Source organism: Natrix helvetica, assembly GCF_964273705.1.
Source record: "Natrix helvetica genome assembly, chromosome: Z".
Taxonomy (NCBI): Eukaryota; Metazoa; Chordata; class Lepidosauria; order Squamata; family Natricidae; genus Natrix; species Natrix helvetica.
In genome coordinates, this window is record NC_138554.1 from 125,809,338 (window position 1) to 125,831,047 (window position 21,710).

Below are 21,710 nucleotides of genomic sequence, written 5' to 3' on the forward strand. Positions count from 1 at the left end.
AGCATTTGGTAACACAAGCTAGCCCCTTCCAGATCTTGACAAACCTAAACAGACCTATTTGAGATGCTGTTGGAAAACCACTAGGAAATCCCAACTTTTAACAAAACATCCCAGAAGATGATGGCAAACAACTTTTGTTGCCAAGAAATTTAATCAGGCATAACCATATCTGAATAGTTTTCTAAAAAGTATTCTGAATAGTTTTTATCCCAGAGCTATAATTGCATTCAACAATGAACTAAAGGGTCACTGTCAGTGAGCTGTTGGACAGCATTACTTGGTCTGTTGTACGGATGCTTGGGTGGTTTAGACGCGGGGAATTTTTTTTTGGGGGGGGGGTGTTTGGGGATTGCCATGTGTGTTGGGCTTGGTCTCTGGGTGTTATGTGAATTTCGTTGTATGAGTATACTGTGTATATACGTACAATGACAATAAAGTATTCTATTCATATTATCAGCAAGAGCCAGGACTGGCTTAAAAGAGACAATTTTTGAAATATTTGAGGGGCTGCCAGAGAGAGGAGGGGGTCAAGCTATTTTTCAAAGCCCCTGAAGGCCAGATAAGGAATAATGGATGGAAACTGATCAAGAAGAGATTCAACCTGGAAATAAGAAGAAATGTTCTGAGAGAGCAATCAACCAATGGAACAGAAGTTGCCTTCAGAAGTTGTGAGAGCTTCATCACTGGGAGTTTTCAAGAAGAGACTGGACTGCCAGAAATGGTGTAGGGTCTTCTGCTTGGGCAGGGGGTGGACTAGATGACCTATAAGGTCCCTTCCAACTCTATTATTCCCTTTTTATATAGAAAAAGGCTTGTTCACAATTATCATGTCCAGATGTGACAAAATGGGCTTGAGGTTGTCACATTTCTGACTACACTAAACTGTTTAAAAGATATTTAGACTCTGAGATCATATTCTTAATACAAAGGCATTTTGATTGTGTTATATATAGATCGTCCTCGTTCAGATTCTCCTAAACTCTCAAGCAAGCAGTCTCAGAAGCAGTCTGTCAGCCAGTAGATGGTTAACATAATGGGGAGGTGTGTGCGTTTGTGTGTGTGTGAAAGAGGAAGTATTTCCTAAGCATTTCTTCTTCTTCTGTTATTGTAACACAATGTTCTATGGAGCTCCAGAAAGAGAAAACTCCAAGTAAATAATACACACCTCCGCGGGAAAAAAAAAAAGAATGGCTATTGACGACGAGGATTAAAAGATAACACTTGGCACGGGCACATTAAACGAAGCTGTAGAAACTGCCTTCAGTCACTTAGTGTACATGGTCACCGAGAGCGGGAAATAGATCCCTAGATTCCAGTTAAGCTACTGTGTGAAACACAAGTTGAAGTATTTTTTTTTTTTGGGGGGGGGGTTGCTGCAACCTGAGAGAAACCGTGCAAGAGGCGCATAAGGCAGGGGCGAAAAAGACAGGGTCGAGTGAGCAGCGATTAAAATCGGGGGTGCGAGGGAAAAACATTTGGAAAAAGAAGGCGCGTGCACGTGTGCACGGAAAGAATTCCTTTCCTATCTAATTTCGGGGGTTTTGTTGCAGGATTGCATGTCAGATCAGCTGCGGAAAACGTGCCCAGGATATTATTATTATTATTGTTCTAAATCGTTTCCAAAATCCGGACGGCCACTAGATGGCAGGAAAAGGACATTCCCCGCATGTTCTTCCTGCTGTGATCTAGCAACCGTCCGGAATTTTGCAGACCACATAGCCTGCTTTGGAAATCATGTGTTACCCACGCTTGTTTATTGCAATTTAGGCGAATTGCTTAACATCTTCAGCTACTCTCCAAATCGCTCCGTGCGCGGCTTAGCAGCGCCTCTCCATTTCACTTTCGGTACTACAAGCGACTCCTTCCCCCCCTCCCCCCCTCAACCCCCAGCAACGACAAACAACAAGCAAACGCTCTCACTCTGAGTCGCTTCTCTAAAACGGGTTTCCAGCCTTATATACCCTTCTAAAAATAGCCTCTCGCTCCCAGGGCCAATCAGGACGGGTCGAATTTCGAATCGGACCAATGGGGTGAGGCGTCACGGAGAAGTTCGGTCACGCCAGGAGGAGCCGAGATGCGCCGCGCGCAGCCATTGGGCTAGTCTGACATCATTGGAACGCGGTGTAACGAGTTTGTTGTTATAGATTGGGCAGCATTCAGAGCCGGCGTAATGGGATCACGAGGTGGCGGAGGGCGGGGGGCAGAGGAAGAGGAGTAAAGGGGAGGAGCGAGTGTGGTTTTCAGCAGGAGGGAGGGGGGCAAAAGGAGGAGGGAATAGGAGGAGGGGGAGGTGGCGGCCAAGGAGAGCTTTTGAAAGGGAACTTTTGCAGCGGGTTACATTTGCAGTCACCTCGGTGTTTGCAAATATTGAGTAGGCTTCTCAGCAACTATCTTCTGGAGAGCGAGCGAACGAGAGAGAGAGAGAGAGAGCGAGAGAGCCCCAGGAGTGGGAAGGCAATCTCAACAGCAAGCATCGAGGAGACTGCAAAAAGCTACAGAAAAAGCGAAAACAACAAAAGCCAAACCAGCCAAAAGAAGAAGCCCCCCCCCAAAAAAAGAACCTTTGATCTATTGCTGTGCAATTAAACTTTGCATGAAACTTTGCTTTTTATAGATATATATATATTATTTAAAATATATATACGTTTATATATATATGCACATATATATAAATATATACATATATTTAAAAAAAAACTTCGTCTGAAATTCTGAACAGGAATTTAATATATATATACTTAGCCGTAGATTGCTAATTTTTTCCCCACCCCTTTAAGGTACTTTCTGCTGGGTGATATTTTCCCTGCCCCCCTTTTTTGTGATTATTATTTTTTCTTTGATTTCGGTGGTCTTTGGAGGAGGAGGAGGAAGTGAGACTTTTTGTAAATAGCCGGTCGTATTTCTGTCACCATCACCTGCTGGGCGACTACAGCTGAGAGCCGGAGCCCGAGAACCTCCTCCGCGCTGCTCCGCTCTTCCGACCTGCGGAGAAAAAGACCCAGCGATCGGACGCTAGTCTTTGCCGAGGGGCTCCTGGTTGCGACTTTTCTTCCCTACCCGTCCCCCCTTCCCCCCCACCAGAGGCATGGATGTACTTCCAATGTGTAGCATCTTTCAGGAACTACAGATTGTTCACGACACTGGTTACTTCTCCGCTTTGCCATCTCTGGAGGAATACTGGCAACAGGTAAAGGAGGATGGGCTGTGATGTTTGCATCCCTGTCGGGGATTTTTTTTTTAACGCTGGGGACCACAGGCATGCATTAAGTTTCAGAGCTGCTTTAAAAAAAATATTAAATATGTTTTTTTAAAAAAAATTTGCCCGGATCAAGAATGGTTCAGGGACCTAAATTAAAAGATCTAAATTCTGTTTATTTTAATCTGGGCATTTAGCAAGCGAAAGGCATGTGTTATTTAATGATTTCCCTTTTATATATATTAAAACATTCTTGCTAGTTCTCGTTTCTCTCCCCCCCCCCCTTTCTCAGTGGACGTGGCTGTCAGAACTTGTGAGCAGTGTGTGTGTGTTTGTGTTTGAACGCTTGTTTGCTCGCGCTGTGCCCGGCTCTCACCGATACAGACTTCAAAAAACCCCTTAGAATGAAAAGCTGGCTGCTCTAAATAAAATCGTACCATGGGATCCTATCGGGTTGCCAAGTTTCTGCCTTTCTTATTTGCCTGTCCCGACTCTTGGCAAAAAAAAAATTAAAAGTTTTTCCCCCTCTCTATTTCCAACCCCCCCTCCTTTTTTTTTTGAAGCAAAGCCAATTGCTATAAGGAGAACTTGTCATCCAAACAGTTCTTCTGTGTTTAGAAATAGTTGCTCTCTGTGCTTCCCCTTCCCTCCCACCCCCAAATATCTTCTCGCAAGAATGGGGGTGGGTGGGGGTGACCCTCTCTTTCAGTACTGTACTATTTTTATGGCAGGATCATGTACGTCTTTTTTTAAAACAGCCCCCCCTCCCCACAGAACGAGTTGTCAGTCATATGACAATGATTCTCTCCCCCCCCCCTTTCACCTTATGAGTCCTAATAGAGGAAAAACTGTGGCATGTTGCCTTTAATGGACAAGTTATTATTATTTTTTAGTTCATGTCATTGGATTCCTAACACTGGCAATTTATTTATTTTTTGCCTTGCTTGGGATTTTCCCTCGAATGAGGGACTGAGAAGACATGTTTACTTGCCTCCATTACTGTAATAATTGCTCTCTCTCTCTCTAACCCAATTTAATTCATTTGGGTTTTCCATTTGTAAGGCTGGAAAACCTGATTTTGATGCTTGAAATATGGAGCTTTACCAATCTTTTCAGGGGGGCTAGCATTCTACGACACACACACTCCTCCTCCCCCTGCGCCCCCCCCCCAATAATAGGTCTAACATGGTTTTCTGGGGGTGAGTTTGCTATTTGGCTCTTTATAGCGTTCAGAATCACTTTTAGCCCCCACCCCCCCTTCCCGCCAGCTGATTCTCAAAATTAGTTTGCCCAATAGGCGAATTTTAAATCTGTTCCTGAATGTCAAACCTATTCTTTCCATACATTTTGTTCTGTGGTCAGTACCTTTGCAAGATATCGGAAGGTTTGCTACAATGGTTACAGAGGGACCTAAAAAGGTTGACCCGAGAGAGAATATTTTGCTTTCTCTCTTCCTCTGTGACCCCCCTTCCCCGTAATAAGCAGAGATGTTAGCAAAATGCAATCCATTCACCTTTCTATTAAAAGCAAGTTTCTCAGTTTAATGCAGCTTCTATCCAGATAAGCATGTTTAATTGTCAGGAGAAGGAAGTGTGGAAGTCAGGGTACTATGACCAATTTAAATTGATGCTGAAATGGTGTGTGTGTGTGTGTGTGTGTGCTTGAGTGCAGCATTTTATTTCACTCTCACAATTGTGGAGGAAGGGCTCTTTCTGAAAATCACACAACTCATACTAGACGGACCATTTTGCCTAGAATCTGATTATTAATGCAATACAGTTAGCATGGCCAGCCTTTCACCATGCTGTCCAGAGTCCTGTTGGTGTTTTTTAGTGAGGATTTTTTTTAAAAAAAAAAACTGTCCTGTTGCATGTAGATTTGAACCATGAGCATTCTTGGCAGAGCGTCATAAATTTTAAAAGGAAGTCTCTTTTGGCATTGAGTAAAAGAAACAAGGGAATGACTCATAACCAAACCATTCTTGGCCAGCAAATAAAGTTCTCCTTCGTTGTTGGAATCAGCATTTGGACCTTAAAAGTTGGACTTTTCCATGCTTTTTCCTTTCGTCTCTTTCATTCACTGTCCTGTTAGAAATCTGGGGATTTTGCTGATGATATTCCTACTGTCTCTGAAAGAAATGCCTCACTTTACAACTGACTCATGCCTGCATACTTGGACATTCTTTCAGTGTCTCTGAGTTGTCATGCGCAGGAAATGTCTTAACTTAGAAGATGTAAAAATCAGCCACAACACATACTTAAATTTAGAGTGTGAACCATAATTTTTGCCCACTTGATGGAAGTTCAGTTGAGTGTTTTTTTTAAAAAAAATTTCAAGTCAACGTTACTTAATAAAATAACCTAAATAAAATTTGGAGAAGGTAGCATTGACTTTAAAGCGAATCCCACTGAAATCTTTCTATGGGATGCCTGCTTAGTTAACTCATAAGGGAAATGCCTAAAGAATGTAGCTGGGTTACTATTTTTGACTCTGCATTCTTGACAAGTTCATGAGAATTACACTGTTTTCTTGGAACATTTATCACTTGAAACTTGAATGGCCTTTAACTTTAAACCACACTAGCAACCAGAAGTACACCCTCCCCTCTTTGAGTGTGTATGGCTTCCTGCTAAATTTTTCAGAATGAATTTTTCAGAATGTTCTTAGACGTGGATGATTTTTTAAATATCTGTTTATGTATTTTTAATTCTGTAGACCTGCTTAGAGCTGGAGCGATACCTTCAGAGTGAGCCCTGCTACGCGTCCGCCTCTGAGATAAAATTTGACAGTCAGGAAGATTTGTGGACCAAAATTATTTTGGCACGGGAGAAAAAGGAGGAATCTGAACTAAAGACAGCAAGTGCTCCAAAGGAGGACAACCTTAATAATCAAACTTTAGAGACTAACAGTTTGAATTCTGATATCAGTAGTGAATCTTCAGATAGTTCCGAGGAACTTTCTCCTACAACAAAATTTACCTCGGATATCATAAATGATGTCTTAAACTTGGCCAGTGCTGGAAACTTGAATTCATCTGTCACTTCTACTCCTCCTTCTTCCCCTGAGCTGGGCAAGGAGCCATCTTCCCAACCATGGAATTGTGCCCCCAGTGAATTGCATTCACCTGGCAAAATCCGTACTGGTACTGGTGAAAAGACTGTGGAGAAAGGTACCCTGGTCAGTGGTGATGCCTCTCCTGATGGGAGAAGGCGGGTTCATCGCTGCCACTTCAATGGGTGCCGGAAGGTTTATACCAAAAGTTCACATCTGAAAGCACATCAGCGTACCCATACAGGTGAGTATTCATGTGGCCTCTAAGACTGATGAACTTGTCTTGCTTTCTGTACTGTGTCTATTGACCTTAGAATAATCTCTCATAAATAGCATGGTGTCCAGTTGCATCATGTATGATTTCTATAATTCATGGTTTCGTGACTCTAGGAAAGGCCTAGACCAGGAACTGAATGCATGGTGCAGCTGCATGTATTCCCTGTATAACATAACACTTTCCATAGAAATGTTGCAACATCCGTTGTGGAGAAAGGCAAGAGATGAGTGTAAGAAGAGAACTTCATTTGTTCCCAGTTCCTATTTCCTTTGCAGTCTATTTCCTCTTAATATATTTTTGGGGGTTTGCTAGTGGTTGTTGCTAGTGGTTGTTTCCATCCACTTGGACTTTACACAGCCTACTGCAGCTGTTTGCTGGTTCATACTTTATGGTGTAACCATTCTCTTTCTAATCCCCTTGCTTTTCATGGTCAGCACCCACCAAAATGTCACAAAGAAGGATCTTAGGATCAGAGTTTCCCAAAAACACTAATCTTCAGATGGCCATTTGGATTTGGCTACTCTTCCAAACTGCTTCTAGCAGATAATGCTAAAGAAGACCTCGATGCTTCACAGTGTCATAATATTACACAATTTCTGGAGCAAGAACTCAGGGCCATTAGATAATGCAATACCAGCTAAAGTTTCCCAGAATGCAAGTCCTTACTTCCTCATTCTTTTTCCATAAGGCTGTTGCAAATATGTGTCTAAACGAGGTGGCTCATTTATTTGTTTGTGCGAGGCTGGTTTCTATTGATTAAATTACCCCATGCCTGAGAAGGTGAACAATTACTTCATCTTTTCTCAGAGGGAAAAAAATAATAATCCTTAGATAAATCTAAAATTGGACAACAAAACAGAAGACCCAGAATTTCTTGGTTAAGAAGAATCTAAAACATCTTAAAATGGGTTGGATTCCAGATCACCTTAAACTTTCATATTGTGTGATCTGAAGCAATTCTGGTTTAGTCAGTAAACCCTAATTAAGTGCTTGCTTAATTCTGGTTCACTTATGGTATTTGTGCTGCAGATTAACTTTCTGCATGCATCATTTACAAAGTGCATCATTTGCTCCTTGAAAGATTACAATTGATTTATGACCATATGCTTGTGGTGCATTTCCATTCATGATAAACCTACAGAGTTTTATCCTGTTAAAACTCAAATGTCAAAATACATCCCTAGAGCATGCCTGAAAAAATGAGGAGTGGAATCAGAGCTTGTATAAATTTTTTATAGTGTAATAAGCTGCCATGATTGCTTTTGATAGTAAATATTCCCCTGCTTTTAATGACTTTGTGGTTAGATGCACCAAACCACTTATAAATGTACACAGCAAAATGTACTCACATTTTGAGACCAGCTAAAAGGGTTCATCCTTCTCATAAATGCTGTTTTCACATCTTAAAGGGAGAACTATTCTACTTCACCAATTAACCCTTGGGTAAATAGAGGAAAGGGGGGGGGGGATGATTGTTGTGTTCTATAGTCATTGTGCTATAAAATTGAAAGTAAATACGTGCGATAGTTATCAGGAAAGGAGGAACCAACAATTACCCAGAACCTGTAATTAAAATGTAGTTGAGGGGGGAAAAAATTCACGCCTGTTGTCACTTCAGTGCTAATGTTAAACTGAGTGTTCTACTGATTTTATTCCTTGTTCTTCTTCTTCATCCACCATTTGGCCCCATGTAAAGCTTCTGTAGAGCTTACTAGATAGAGTACACACAGAGAAATAAAACTATGAAGGAAACATAACTTGTAGAGTTACAGACCACTCATTTTAAGTTCAGTGGTAAAGAAGTGTTCTGAATGAAGATGGAAATGGCTGAAACCAAAACCGTTGTCCTAATAAGAAAGTAAACGAAATGTATTTATTTTTTAGATTTATTAGCCATTTCAGTCCAGCGGACTCTTATTTCCTTTTAATTAGGGCTGAAAGAAACAAAGAAGCGTTTTTATAAAGGGTTTATAAAACCTGATAATCTAAAAAAAAAAAAAAAACAATTCTTAATTGAACCAAGATACAGGGTGAGTTTTCATCCCCCCTCCCCTTTAAAAAAAATCATTTTCAGAATCAGAGGATTCCAGAAAGTTTAGATTATGGGAATCTTTTTGTCAGGATGGGATGCTCTACTGTTGGAGCAAAGCTGTCAGCCAACCTCCCCCCCCCCCACCCCCCAAAAAAATCCATCTGCATTCTTGGAAGTACCTAGTGAACCATTGAATGAGCAACTTTGTTTCCTGTATTTTTCTTTTTAAAAAAAGAAAAGAACGCCCAGTGAGTCAACATTCCTCTTTGGAAGAAGAATATTGTATGTATTCTCTGTAACTGAATAATGATCAGTATAAATGGGATTTGTTTGTTTGTTTGTTTGTGTTTTCCAGGAGAAAAGCCTTACAGATGCTCGTGGGAAGGATGTGAGTGGCGTTTTGCAAGGAGTGATGAGCTAACCAGACATTTCAGAAAGCACACGGGTGCAAAACCTTTTAAGTGTAATCACTGTGACAGGTATGTAGATGGAATTTTGTTCTATATTATTTTGTTCACCCCTTGCATAGAAAGCAACACATTTCCTCCAGCTCTGTGGATTGCAATAGTATAGTTTTTTTTCCCTTAAATATAAAAAGGGCCTCTCTTATATTCAGCAAGATTTCGGAAATCTCTCTCTATTGCTATAAAAGCCCCCTTGCATATTGAAAGAAATATGCAAAATGTTTGATGGACAAACACTCCAAAGTCGAATTGTCCTGTTTTAACCTTACAAGAAACATTCCAATGCTGTCCCAACTTTCCTGGAAGCGTTCCATCTTTGCAATGCAGTTGGAACATTTGTATTTGAAATAACTTCTGGACAGTTTCTGGATTAATGGAAGAGCAACTTCCTAACTGATCAAGAAAGCAGTAGGACACATCGATAGGAAGCGTCTGTGGGATTTCTAGAGGAGAGATTAAATTATCTTTGGAATCGTTAAGTCATGTTATCAATGTTGCCATCACTTCAGTTAGATGGACCCAATGACATAGAGCACTTAAAAAGAATACAACTTCCATTTTTTGCCACTGGTTGTCTTTTTACACAGTGCCATAAGCAGAGATGTAGTGAACCTGTAGTCCTCCAAATTGGACTTAATGATTTCTGGTATCACCTTTGGTAAGATATGGAGATAGAGAGTCAGAAAGATTACGTAGTAGTTACTAAGGTGCTGAATTTGAATGTTAGTCGCTGGTCACCTACAAGGCTACAGGGATGACCTTCGCTGCATTCCTTTTACCACGAGTTGTTGCAGCGTTAACATGCTGATCTCCGCTTCTTCTAGTAATAAAGGTGGATGTTTATTTGGCTGGTGATTACAAGATCACAATCACTGTGCTGAAGTGTCAGCTCCCTTGCAAAACCTTTAGCTACAATGCAGTATCTTGTATTCCAAACAGTGATCCTTCCACTGCTGTGCAGGCAGTATCTTGCTACACAGTAATCTGTTTTAAATCTAAATGTCTATGGAGGTCATGGTACCCTACCAAGACCTTCCACGTCTCAACTAAGAAGCTTTTTTCAGTTCTGAGAGCCAGAGCTTCTTGGATGAGACGTGGAAGGTCTTCAAGGAAAAATGAAGAAATTCCAATTGCCCCTTGGGGGAAAAAAGCACCTTTGGGTGTCCTAAAACCAGCATATTTCTTGATACCCCGTTGAAACCTGAGCTTAAGTATCTTCTCTTTGTTGGTGGACAGGTGCTTCTCCAGGTCTGACCATCTGGCTCTTCATATGAAGAGGCATCTCTGAATGATTGGAAGCTTGAATCCTGTGGGCTAAGAGGCATCGAGGTCAAGATTGCCTTGGATGAAAGGATGCATATTCCAGCCAAAGCATGCCATTTTGCACCCTAACTCAGTGGCCTCCAGGTCCTCTCTTCCATGGAAGGTTTTTAGAGGGCTAGATAAGTCATGTAAGAAATGGCTGCAGTGACCATATATGGTGCAGGTCTCCAGCCCAGGGGACCCAACCTTTCCGAATGGCTTCCGACGCCTTCTGCCGTGAGCGAACTGGGAGTGTTAATGAATGGACAACTTGTGTGTTATGGAGGATCTACTGGATGACTGGATGCTGAGGCACATTTTTTTAAAGGAAAAAAAAAACATTTGTTCCTTGTTGTTTTCTAACCGTACGAGAGAAAAAGCTGTCTGAACGTGGGATTATTATTTTTTTAATTTTATTTTTAATTTAGGGGGGGTGGCGCATGTGAGGAGTGTTATGTAAGATGGAAGGATGCACATCCTTTTGATGGGGGGAGGGGGAAATGGGGTCTGCACCTTTTTCCCCCCCTTTTTTTCTTTTTTCTTTTGGTTTCTGAAGGGGGAGATGGAAGGGAGGGAAGGAAGGAAGAAAAATCGGAATAGAGAAAAGTCGGCATGGGCCCCTATCCTGTGTGAAAGGAGATTTTGGTGTCTGGTGCAGCTATTAAATGTGCAATGTCTCCCGTAGCTTGTCTGACTTGCTACAGAGCTCATTTGTAATCCATTGTATAAGCTGTGTATTTACAATATAACACAACCTATAACTTTTTTCATTATAATACAAAGGTTATTGCATGGTTCTGGAGAACTAGATGCTTTCCCATTCTGTAATCAGGACTGCCATATCTCTTTCTTTCTCTCTCCCTCTCTCCCTCCCTCTCTCCCTCTCTCTCTCTCTCTCTCTCTCTCTCTCTCTCTCTCTCTCAACTCCGGTTCAAAGCTGCTACACTGCAATTGGTTTAATGTTACATAACATACCAAACCCAAATAGTGTTCCCTCCCCTCCTTGAATTACTTTTTGCTTTGTCCTATTGGGTGGATAAAACCACTGTAGGTTAGAGATGGATATTAAAAAAACAAAAAAGGAACTTGTGCAGCTGTTTTCCCCATTGCCTCCAACACCTACCTTCTTATCTTTTATTTATGCCTTGAGGTCTAATTTCTGGTTTTCTACCTGTTAATGCACTGTTGACCTTAATAATGGTGCCTTATGCAAATTGAACTTCTCTTTTGGGAGGTCTTATACAGGGGTATGAATGATATATGCTTTATTAAGGCTCTCTTTTCACCTGACACTTGTACTGTATCAAATGTACATTATGAAGAGGTGGGAAGACCATCAGCTGGTATTCTGGGTGATCCCCCATATAAACATCTGTACTGAAAAAAAATTCATGGCATAATCCAACAAAGAATGCATCCCTGAGTCCATCTTTTCACAAGGTTGGTCTTGCACAACCTGCCCCTGTCCCACAACCTTCCCTCTTCCTAATCAAGAAATTAATGAAAAGAAATCCATCCATTCCTCCCTCCACCAAAAAGATCCTGTATTCAGGATGCTGTGTTTTGCTCATGCATTTTTAAAACCGCAGGAGTAACAACAACAACAACGATTTCTTAAAAGGCACAATGTCCACACCTGTATATGTAGCTTCCCCCTAATTAAAATGGAAAGTAAACAAAAAAATTTTAAAAAAGCAAAAAAAATAATAATTATCAAGTGGGCAGGATATCTATAACGTATGTATATATCTATTTGTGTCTATAGTATCTGTAGCTGTGAGTGTGCGTGCATGTATATTTGTGTGTGGGTGTGCGTGTGTGGGTGTGTGTGTGTCTACATCTATAAAGTATATAGATAATATATTATTTTTAAGGATTGTATTGAGTTCTTTGCTGTAAAGTGTCATAGCCTATGAGGAGTCTTCCTCTTTTCCTGCATTTCGTGGAGAAGAAGCAAACAAAAGTCAGCTTATTATTATTAATATTACTATTATTATTATTATTATTATTACTGTTTGTAAACTTCTTTTAGCAGAGACCTGAAAAGGAGGAGGAGCTTCGATTGGTGTGCACAGTTTTTAACAAGAGAAGGCAGTTACTTCCTATCGATAGGCACTTTTGCACACTCAAAAATTTATTGGTGTTCAAACGAAGTGCACTGGAGTCCCTTTGCAGACGTGGGACTTAAATGGTTTCTGTTGGTTTTTTTTCCAATTATTATTTCTTAAATGCAGGACACTTGGCTGCTTTTAAAGAAGAAGAAAAGGTCCTTTTAAAAGCTCTAGGAAGGGTAGCTCCTTTCTCCTATCTTCATCCAGTAATCCTTCTTTGGCCTTTCGTCTGTAGGTTTTGCTCTGTGCTGCCCTCTGCTTCTTCTCTTGCTAGTTCATGCTAGTTGATGGTAGTCAGTGTTTCTTCATCTCCCCCTCCCAAAAGGGCATTTAATTGGAACACCAAGGGCTAAGGATGCCTGCTTAGCCATTTCTGCATCGTAACGGGAGCAATCCATTGAGGGCTACTTAAAAATGGACACTTTCCACTAAGACAACGACTCTCAAACTCTCCATTTCTATCCTCTAAGCTTATTGAGAAGATGTAGAAATGTGCTCCTTGATGGTGAATTTATTCCTACGGGTATTCTACCTTTTAGCTGAATTCGCAAGGCAGTTTTATGAGATGTTAGAAATAGCTGTTCTCCAAACATTAAGCCCAACGTGTTTTTCAAGCTGCCTTCCACAAGAACCTAGCTTGTTTCTTGCTATTCGGGGAAGCTTTCCCCCCCCCCCTCCTGAAAATGATGGTGAATATTAATAGTCCCCTAACCATGTCCAAATCCATTTTATCCAAGGCTGAGAGATATATATATAGGCCTACATTTATCTGCATTGTGTTTTGAATTTTTATATGCTCAAAAATGCACTTTTTAAGTTTTCTTCTTTAAATTACCCCAAGAAAACATTTTATTATCTACGGATTACGGAAGTCTAAGAGAAGTGTGGCGCTTCATACATGCAGGGCACTTTTTACCGCATTCTTGAGGGATGCCATTTCATAGACAAAACAATACCGTAGATCGGGAAATTCCTATCTGCATGTATGAATTAAAAATACTCACCCGTTGATCAAGACATTCTACAAGTTTTTCTGCTCCAGCATTGTACTTGAGAGGGTAAGATTGCAATGATTTCTGCTTAGCCATAATCATTTGCTATTTAAAAAAATAAAATCTCTTGCAGTAGTTAGAAATCAGTTTATAGTTAAATGAGTACATTTTGTTCAGGTGATAACTGAGCCTCAATCAAGCTGAAAGAAAAAAATTGCTTGAAATTTCAGAAAAAAAATATTTCTATTCGTAAAATTTCTTTTTATGTTTGTTTGTTTTTTTTCTTGGTTTTTTTGGAAGCACCCTATTATCTAAAGAATCTCTTTGTAAGATTTTTGTAAAAAAATTTGTTTTACAAGATTTTATTTGAAATTGTTTTTTGCAAGATTGTTATATTTCTGTATGAATGTATTTTTTATTGGAATAACATAAAAAATTCTTATCAGCGTATCTGGCCTTCCTTTGTTTTTCTTTATGTGGAATCGAATCTGTGCAAAAATATGAAGTTCTTTGGGCTTAGGTTATTAGGATAACAATTAAAATGATTGTTTTAATTCATTATAAAGGTTGAAACTACTTAAGCTCTGAGTACCATAAATGATAAAGTCAATAGTTTTCAAAGGAATTTAGCCAGAACTTCTAAATCAAGAGAAACGTTGGTTCAGATTTGATTCTCCATTCACACCACATACGATACAATGAATCCAAGAAACTTGTAATACTTCCTAAATCCCATTATAATCATGGTTGGTTAGGAAAATAATATTTCAGGAGATAAGTATTTTAAAGTATTTAAATACTTTAATAAGTATTTCCAAACCAGTGGAGTATATATGTTTCGACGCTATAGGGCAGAGGTGTCAAACTCAAGGCCCATGATGCTTAGATCAGGTCCACTGGAATGCTCTGCAAAAGGACCAGCCCACAGGGCCTTTCCCAGCAAAAATGGAGCTGGGAGGGCCATGCGCCCCTCCACCACGGGCCCTGTTTTCTCTGACAGAGGGCTAGCAAAAGAAACAAAACAAAAGGAGAACTGTTTCACCTTTTGCATTTGCATTTGAACATCCAAGAAGGGATAGAAAGGCAAAAGGAAAGATGGGAAGAACAAGGAAGGGGAAGGGAGAAGGGGAAAAAAGGAAGGAAGAAAGGAAGATTATACTAAGAGTGAGGGAGGGTCTGAGGGAAGTTCTGCCTTAACACTTGGCCACCATAGGTGCCCCCGATACGAGTGATGTGAAGCTGGCCACACCCACCCAGGTCCCCCCAAGGTCAAACACAACCCTGATGCGGCCCTCAATGAAATCAAGTTTGACACCCCTGCTGTAGCATTTTCTTAAAAAAAAAAAAAAATTGAGGTCCATTTCCTGCATACCATAAAGCAATTTTTACCCAGCAATAGACCAAATCTTCATATCAAGATTTAGCTGGTAAAGTTACCTCCAAAAAATGTGGGAGTTTCAACAGCATTTCAGCTATTTTTATTATAAAATCAAACCCTATTGGGTTAGTGACCATCATTGGTGGTAATCTGGATATCATTAAACTCCTCCATCCTGTAACGTGCCAGCTTCCAGCCTAAATTTTCTAGTTATTCCCAATTTCTTTTGTCTTAGTTACAGCTATCCTCTCAATTTCCTATTCTGGAGAATCAGCCTGACAGACTGTAAAATACAAACTACCATGGTATAGGGTGAAATTTAATCTTTTTGAAATTCCGTAGAGGAAAATAATGGATCTCGCTTGAATTTCTGTGCTACCATTAGAGACTGCTAAAAATTCTTGCTGTAAGAGAAAAGCAATGGCTCTGTGAGATGTTGCTTCAAGAGCCCAAATCTAATGAGTACCACACTAGCATAACCAAAGGTCAAATGTCTTGGGAATCATAAGCCAATAACCATCTGCAAAGCAACGTGTTGCCTTCCCTTGAACATCCATCTACAGCATTCATTTCTTCCCACTGACTCAAAGACCAAGGTTGTATATATTTTAGCTTAAATAACATGATTGGGAGGGGGGAATTCTAGCAGATACATTCTGCATTCCCTTGTTTATTGGTTTTGCTCAACATTAAATCACTTATTGGTATTGGTCAGCATTAAATCATGGTTTGCACCTTGGGACGGTGTGTTGAGGTCCTAGTGCACGTTAGTGAACATTTGGGTGAAAATAATCTCATATAGCATTGCTGAAAGCGGATTTCAGTTATAAAGAGTTAAAGCTCCTATTACTTGGGGCAGGGTGTAAACAATGAATGCAGTAGTCATTCAGTTTTATGTTGTCACACACACAAGCTAAAGCATCATACAATGCATGCAATGTCATTCCTCATCTTGCAGTTGGTGAGGGTTTTTTTTTCCTTTCTATTTTAAATCTTAAGAACATGCTGCTGATTTAGAAATACTTAGAAATCAGTGGAGGAATAGAAGGTTTTACAGAATAGATCAATTTAGTCTATATTAAAGGTGATGAAGAATATATATGAATACAAGGAAAGCCTGAAAAAATGTTCATTATGTTCAAGCTGGTGTGTGTGTTTGTGTGTACACTGATTTGGGCTGAGGAAAGACTGACCCAAAGACATCTAGTTAAGTTCTCTGTTTAAGGAAGGATTTGAACCTAGGTCTCCCTACTAATAGCCCAGCAGTTTTAACACTAAACATGCTGGCTGTCACAAGGCTTACATTTATGTGTACCATATGCAAGAAAGTGTATTTCATGGTTTCTGTAAACCACCACAGTCAGTAGACTTTAGGCAACATACAACATAACAACAATGGAAAATAAGAACAACAAGGAAGATACTACTAATAGATAACTCTATAAGAAACATTAGGTCCTGATTAACAGTACATAGTGTTGCTGTTACATTTTTCACAGAACATCAGGAAATGTCCATAAGGTAAGGAATACCAAAGTAAAGGGGCCACCACAGAGAAGACCTCTAATCTGGTCCATGTTCACCACATCTCAGCCAGAGGATGGATTCTAAGTAGGTTTTCTCATGATACTCCTTCTGACATAAAATTCTGGGTAATGTAGTACCTAACGTAATAGGAGATGCCGTGGCTCAGTGGCTAAGACACTGAGCTTCTCGATCAGAAAGGTTGGTAGTTGGAATCCCTAGTGCCCCGTAACGGAGTGAGCTTCCGTGACTTGTCCCAGCTTCTGCCATCCTAGCAGTTCTAAAGCACATAAAAATGCAAGTAGAAAAATAGGAACCATCTTTGTGGGAAGGTAACAGCGTTCCTTGTGCTTTCGGTGCTTAGTCATGCCGGCCACATGACCACGGAGATGTTTTTGGATAGCGCTGGCTCTTCAGCTTTGAAACACAGATGAGCACTGCCCCCTAGAATCGGGAATGACTAGCACATATGTGCGATGAGAACCATTACCTTTACCTTTAATGAAATCTAGTCCTAAGCCATGTAGGGCTTTAGAGCTCATGACCAGCACTTTTTGTTGGCACTGAAAGCCTGCAAAACGTAGTACAGTGATTTTAGTGGTGGTGCTAAACTAGCATTCGTTTAGCATTATCCCATCAATAATTTATCTGCTTCATTTTGGGCCAGCTGCAGCATTCAGGTCAACTCCAAATGCAGCAGTTTGGGGAAAAGTTAAAGTGTGTGAGTTCTAAAATAGGAAAATCTGCTTTTAAAAAAATCCTTTAGCCTTATGCTGTAATCACAATCCATGCTAAAAACATTCAAGGTGGATGTTTGAATTCTAGACCCAAAGGTGCTTTTTCAAGAGGCAACTGGACTTCCTGCTTTTTCATTGAAGATGTGTCACTTCTCATCCAAGAAGCTTTTTCAGCTCTGATGAGAAGCAAAACATCTTCAAAGAAAAAGTTGCCTCTTGAAAAAGCACCTTTGGGACAACCATGAATTGAGAATCTCCATAGACATTTGAATTCTAGAGTTTTCCTGGGGAGAAAAGCAGAAAATGTCAGACCAACCCTTGACAAGGGTCCCCATGGATGCACAGAAAAAAATAGAGGAGAAAAAAAGGCAGCAAGGTGAAATGTGAGAGAGATAATAGCACTTAAACTTATATACTACTTTGCAGTGCTTTTACAGCCCTCTCTAACCAGTTTACAGAGTCAGCCTCTTGCCCCCAACAATCTGGGTTCTCATTTTACCCACCTCAGAATGATGAAAAGCTTAATCAACCTTGAGCCTGGTGAGAATCGAACTGCCAAATTGAAGGCAGCCAGCAGTCAGCAGAAGTAGCCTGCAGTACTGCACTCTAACCACTGTGCCACCTTGGGACTAAGATGGTTATGGTCAGATGGAAATTAACTGAAGCTGTAATGAGCTTCTGGAGAGATTGTCCATTATCATTCTGTTAGGTTATTCACAAATTAAAACTCTGGCTGCACTGGAAAATATGGCAGATTGTCTATCAAAATCCAGGACATATTTTCACCCTATATCCTCGACATGACCACAAATGGGACCAGAATTTCCATTGCTGAGCAAGGCCAGTGTCAATTGAATCAGACCTGATTTTATGACCTTTTTCATCACAATTGTTAAGCAAATAACTGCAGTCTTTACGTCATTAAGTGAATCTGGCTTCCCCCATTGATTTTGCTTTCAGAAATAGCTGGGAAGGTCACAAATGCTGATCACATGACCGTGGGACACCACAACCTTCAAAAATATATGCCAGTTGTCAAGTGCTGAAGTTTTTTTTATCAATTAACCATAGGGATTCTGCAACAGTAGTAAGTACAAGGGCTAGTTATATATCACATCTTTCAGTGCCATTGTAACTTTGAACAGTCCCTAAACGAATGGTTTTAAGTCAAGGACTACCTTTATGAGCTTTATACCGTACACTTTCGAATATTCAATTTCTAGAGGCAGGGAAAAGTCTGAAATTAGATAATTAACATTGAGAAGGTATCCACGAGTTTTTTCAAGTGGTGGATTGGAATAATCGGATCATCTAAATTGCTATTTTACTTTTCATTACCTTGCAGTTGGAACATTGCTCCTAAAAGATAAGAAATGGATCCATTTTGAAACAGCCTGTTGCTTTTTACAGACTTGAAGTTTATTAAGAAAGCCTGCAATAAAAGTATTGCTTTGGAGAAGCTGCAAAAAATTATCTGTCAAAAATTGTGCCTATTACCTCATTTAAACACATGTACACAAAAATCTGCTCCAGATCCTTTGTTGGATAACTGAAGGTAGAATAGATCAACTTCAGTCATGCCAAAAGCTCTGGTTAAATAATGCTGCAGATGCATAACCCATCAGCAGATCTTTATATTTGCTGATTCTAAAATTCTAAAATAACTTGCTTTCATGTGCTTTTGTGGCATGCAGTCATAGCAAGGGAAAAAGTACCTGCATGTATATTAAACCAGCCCAAGAACTGAATCGAAAAAAATGAAACAAAGGATTTGAATGTTAGAATTTCGGCATCTGCTCCTTCAAATCCATTTTTGATTACATCAGACTCTGAGGAGTTTCCAAGGAGACCACCCTTTCCCCCCCTCTTTGTCTTATATGTAATATTCATAAAATAATAATAATACATGACAAAGTAGCAATGATGGTGCATTGGAATATCTGCAAGGAATAACATTTGCCTGCAAGCAAAAACTGGTGGAACAGAAAATGGACAAAGTAATAGAAATGAAAAGCTAAAATATTCTGGGAGTTTAGAATTCAAATAGGCAAGCACCTGTCACATACAAGTAGTCCTCATTTAGCAACCATTCACAGTTATAGCGATGATGATAAATTAACTTTACAATCAATCCTTACATTTATGACCTTTGCAAGTCTGCAAAGAAAAGGGAAAATGATGCAATCCTATGCACAGTCTTGGTTTCTCTTAGCGAACACTTTGCTTAGTGGCTAAATGAGGAGTAGCCTTAACACCCCAGACTTAATTGTTTCCAGTAAGAAAGAAAAAAGCCTAGATAGTGGTTATGTTTTTAAATTATTTGCATTGCATTTGATGAGAGAAGATTTTCCTGTCTTAATTTAAAGGACAAGAAGCCATGGATGAAAACTAATCAAGAAGAGAACCAACCTAGAACTAAGGAAAAATTTCTGACAGTAAGAACAATAAACCAGTGGAATGGTTTGCCTTCAGAAGATGTGGGTGTTTCATGATTGGAGGTTTTTAAGAAAAGACTGGACAGCCATTTTTCTGAAATGGTATAGGGTCCCCGGCTTGAGCAAGGGGTTGGACTAGAAGACTTCCAAGGTCTCTTCTAACTTGGTTATTCTGTTATTATTATAGAAGAGAAAGAACAGGAGAAAAATCACACAATGCTAAAACCAGCAAATAGAAGAACTATCAAACAACAGAATAACAGAGATGGAGGGGACCTTTGTGGTCTTCTAGTATCCAGCCCCTTGCTCAGACTGGAAAACTTGCCTGTCCTAGTCCTTGGGAAATACTAGATAGGTAGTTAAAATATCAGGATGTTAAGACACAGAAAGATATGTTCCAATAAACCACTCCGGTGTCAACTCCCTAAAAAAGGCCTCAAGTAGATACATCAGGAACCAAATATATTAAATCAATTCAGCTTAGCTAAAGGGTGCCCAATTCCAAACCATGCCACCTATCAGGATTATTTTGGAATCTGCATGCATGCTGAGAATCTCCTGAGTGATATTTTGCATAGCTGGCTAGGTCCTTGCAGATATTTTGGGTAGCATCTAGTCATCTTCATTGACATTTAATGAATCAAGTGAGGTCAATTGATGAGAACATATTATAAGCTGGTTTCTAGATCAATAGTTAATATGAATGAGAGAACAATTCAAGACATTTGAGGGAAACAGAAAAGGGAAATTGAAGTCGGAGATGATAGCAGATCATCATTAGAGGTTGCTCTTTTGTTGGTTCCTAATTTGTAACTTTTCTTGGGGTTACCATGAAGCCATAAACCACCATGGATGCTTTGGCAGGAAGTAAGTCCATAAATATGTTTGATGAAACCAAGATTGCAGAGCTATGGCCATTTCATTGGGTTGTGCTGCATTTTTGAGTTTCCTATGAGTAATAGTGGAATTGCTTCAACCACTTATTTTAAATAAAGGCTTGCAAGAATGTTTGGTTGTGCTGGCCAGAGTACAGCACTTCTACACATACACACACAGACACCGCACCTTTTGTTGCAGGGCTCAGAGCGAATAATGTTGTGTTCAAAGCAACATGTGGTGCAATAGGGCTACCGCACAGCAACAGAGCAATAATTTTTGGCAGCGTGTCCGTCAGGCATTTCAACATGTCCCTTGTTCTATAGATTTGCTTCATGTCTGGTTTTGAAATCGTGGAGTTGTAACAAGGTTGAATGAGAGATAGAAGTCACAGGGAACATACATTCTCAGCAATTCCATTCTTGTTTTCTACGGAAAGCCTATTATATTCCATTTATATTAGATGGAAGAAGAGAAAGAGCTGGTGCAAGATCTAAATAAAAGTAGAACTATGGAATCATTAAGGCTAGGAATTGTTTAGGAACTTGCCATCTGCCAGAGTTTCTCAAATTTGGCTATTTTAAGGTTTGTGAACTTCATCTCCCAGAAATCCCCAGGAAGCATGTTGGCTGGGGAATTCTGGGAATTGGTCCACAGAAATTAAAAATGCCAAGTTTGAGAAACATTGAATTCTAACCCAGCTCAAGAAGCTAGTTAATATTTGCCACTTTGTGAACTTCATGGAGTTATAACTTGAAGTATTTTGAAAAAAAATTCTAAACATATCAGAGGACTCATCCCCAAGTGATTAAGCCTAGCTTTTTGAGTTCCTTTATGCATCATAGGTCAGTGTGTATCATCAGGAAATTCAGGGTTCAGTAGTAATTTTGAAATGCTCCTTGTAAAACTCACTCTTTGTGTGTGTCTGTTTGTGTGTGTGTGTGTGTGTAGGTATCCATGACAGCCTATCACACACACAATATATTCCTCTTCGTACATGACAGACTGTTCATTAGAACATAAAATCAAGAAAGCCAATTGATCTAGTGGTCAAGACACAAAGCTAAAAACCAGGACTGTAAGTTCTAATCTAACTTTAGGAATGAAAGCCAGTTCAATGACTTTGGGCCAATCACCAGGAGACTGTAAATTTTAGCCCCATCTTAAGGATGAAAGCTGGCTGGGTGACTTTAGGCCAGTAACACCCTCTAAACCTAATACACCTCACAGGATTGTTGTGGGAAAAATAGAAAGAGAAGGGTACTTTATATATGTTCACTACCCTGAATTACTTGTAAAATAATAAAGGGAGGATAAAAAATTAATTAATTAATT

The 21,710-nt window shown here is 39.8% G+C and overlaps 1 protein-coding gene across 1 annotated transcript; it reads left to right on the top strand.

Moving 5' to 3' along the window:
* Window positions 1–2,305: 2,305 nt before the first annotated feature.
* Window positions 2,306–13,875, top strand: KLF6 (KLF transcription factor 6). Its single transcript, XM_081970152.1, has 4 exons — window positions 2,306–3,187; window positions 5,912–6,491; window positions 8,912–9,035; window positions 10,257–13,875. The coding sequence occupies exons 1-4, from the start codon at window positions 3,086–3,088 to the stop codon at window positions 10,306–10,308; spliced, it is 858 nt and encodes a 285-aa protein (XP_081826278.1). The 5' UTR covers window positions 2,306–3,085; the 3' UTR covers window positions 10,309–13,875.
* The last annotated feature ends 7,835 nt before the right edge of the window (window positions 13,876–21,710 follow it).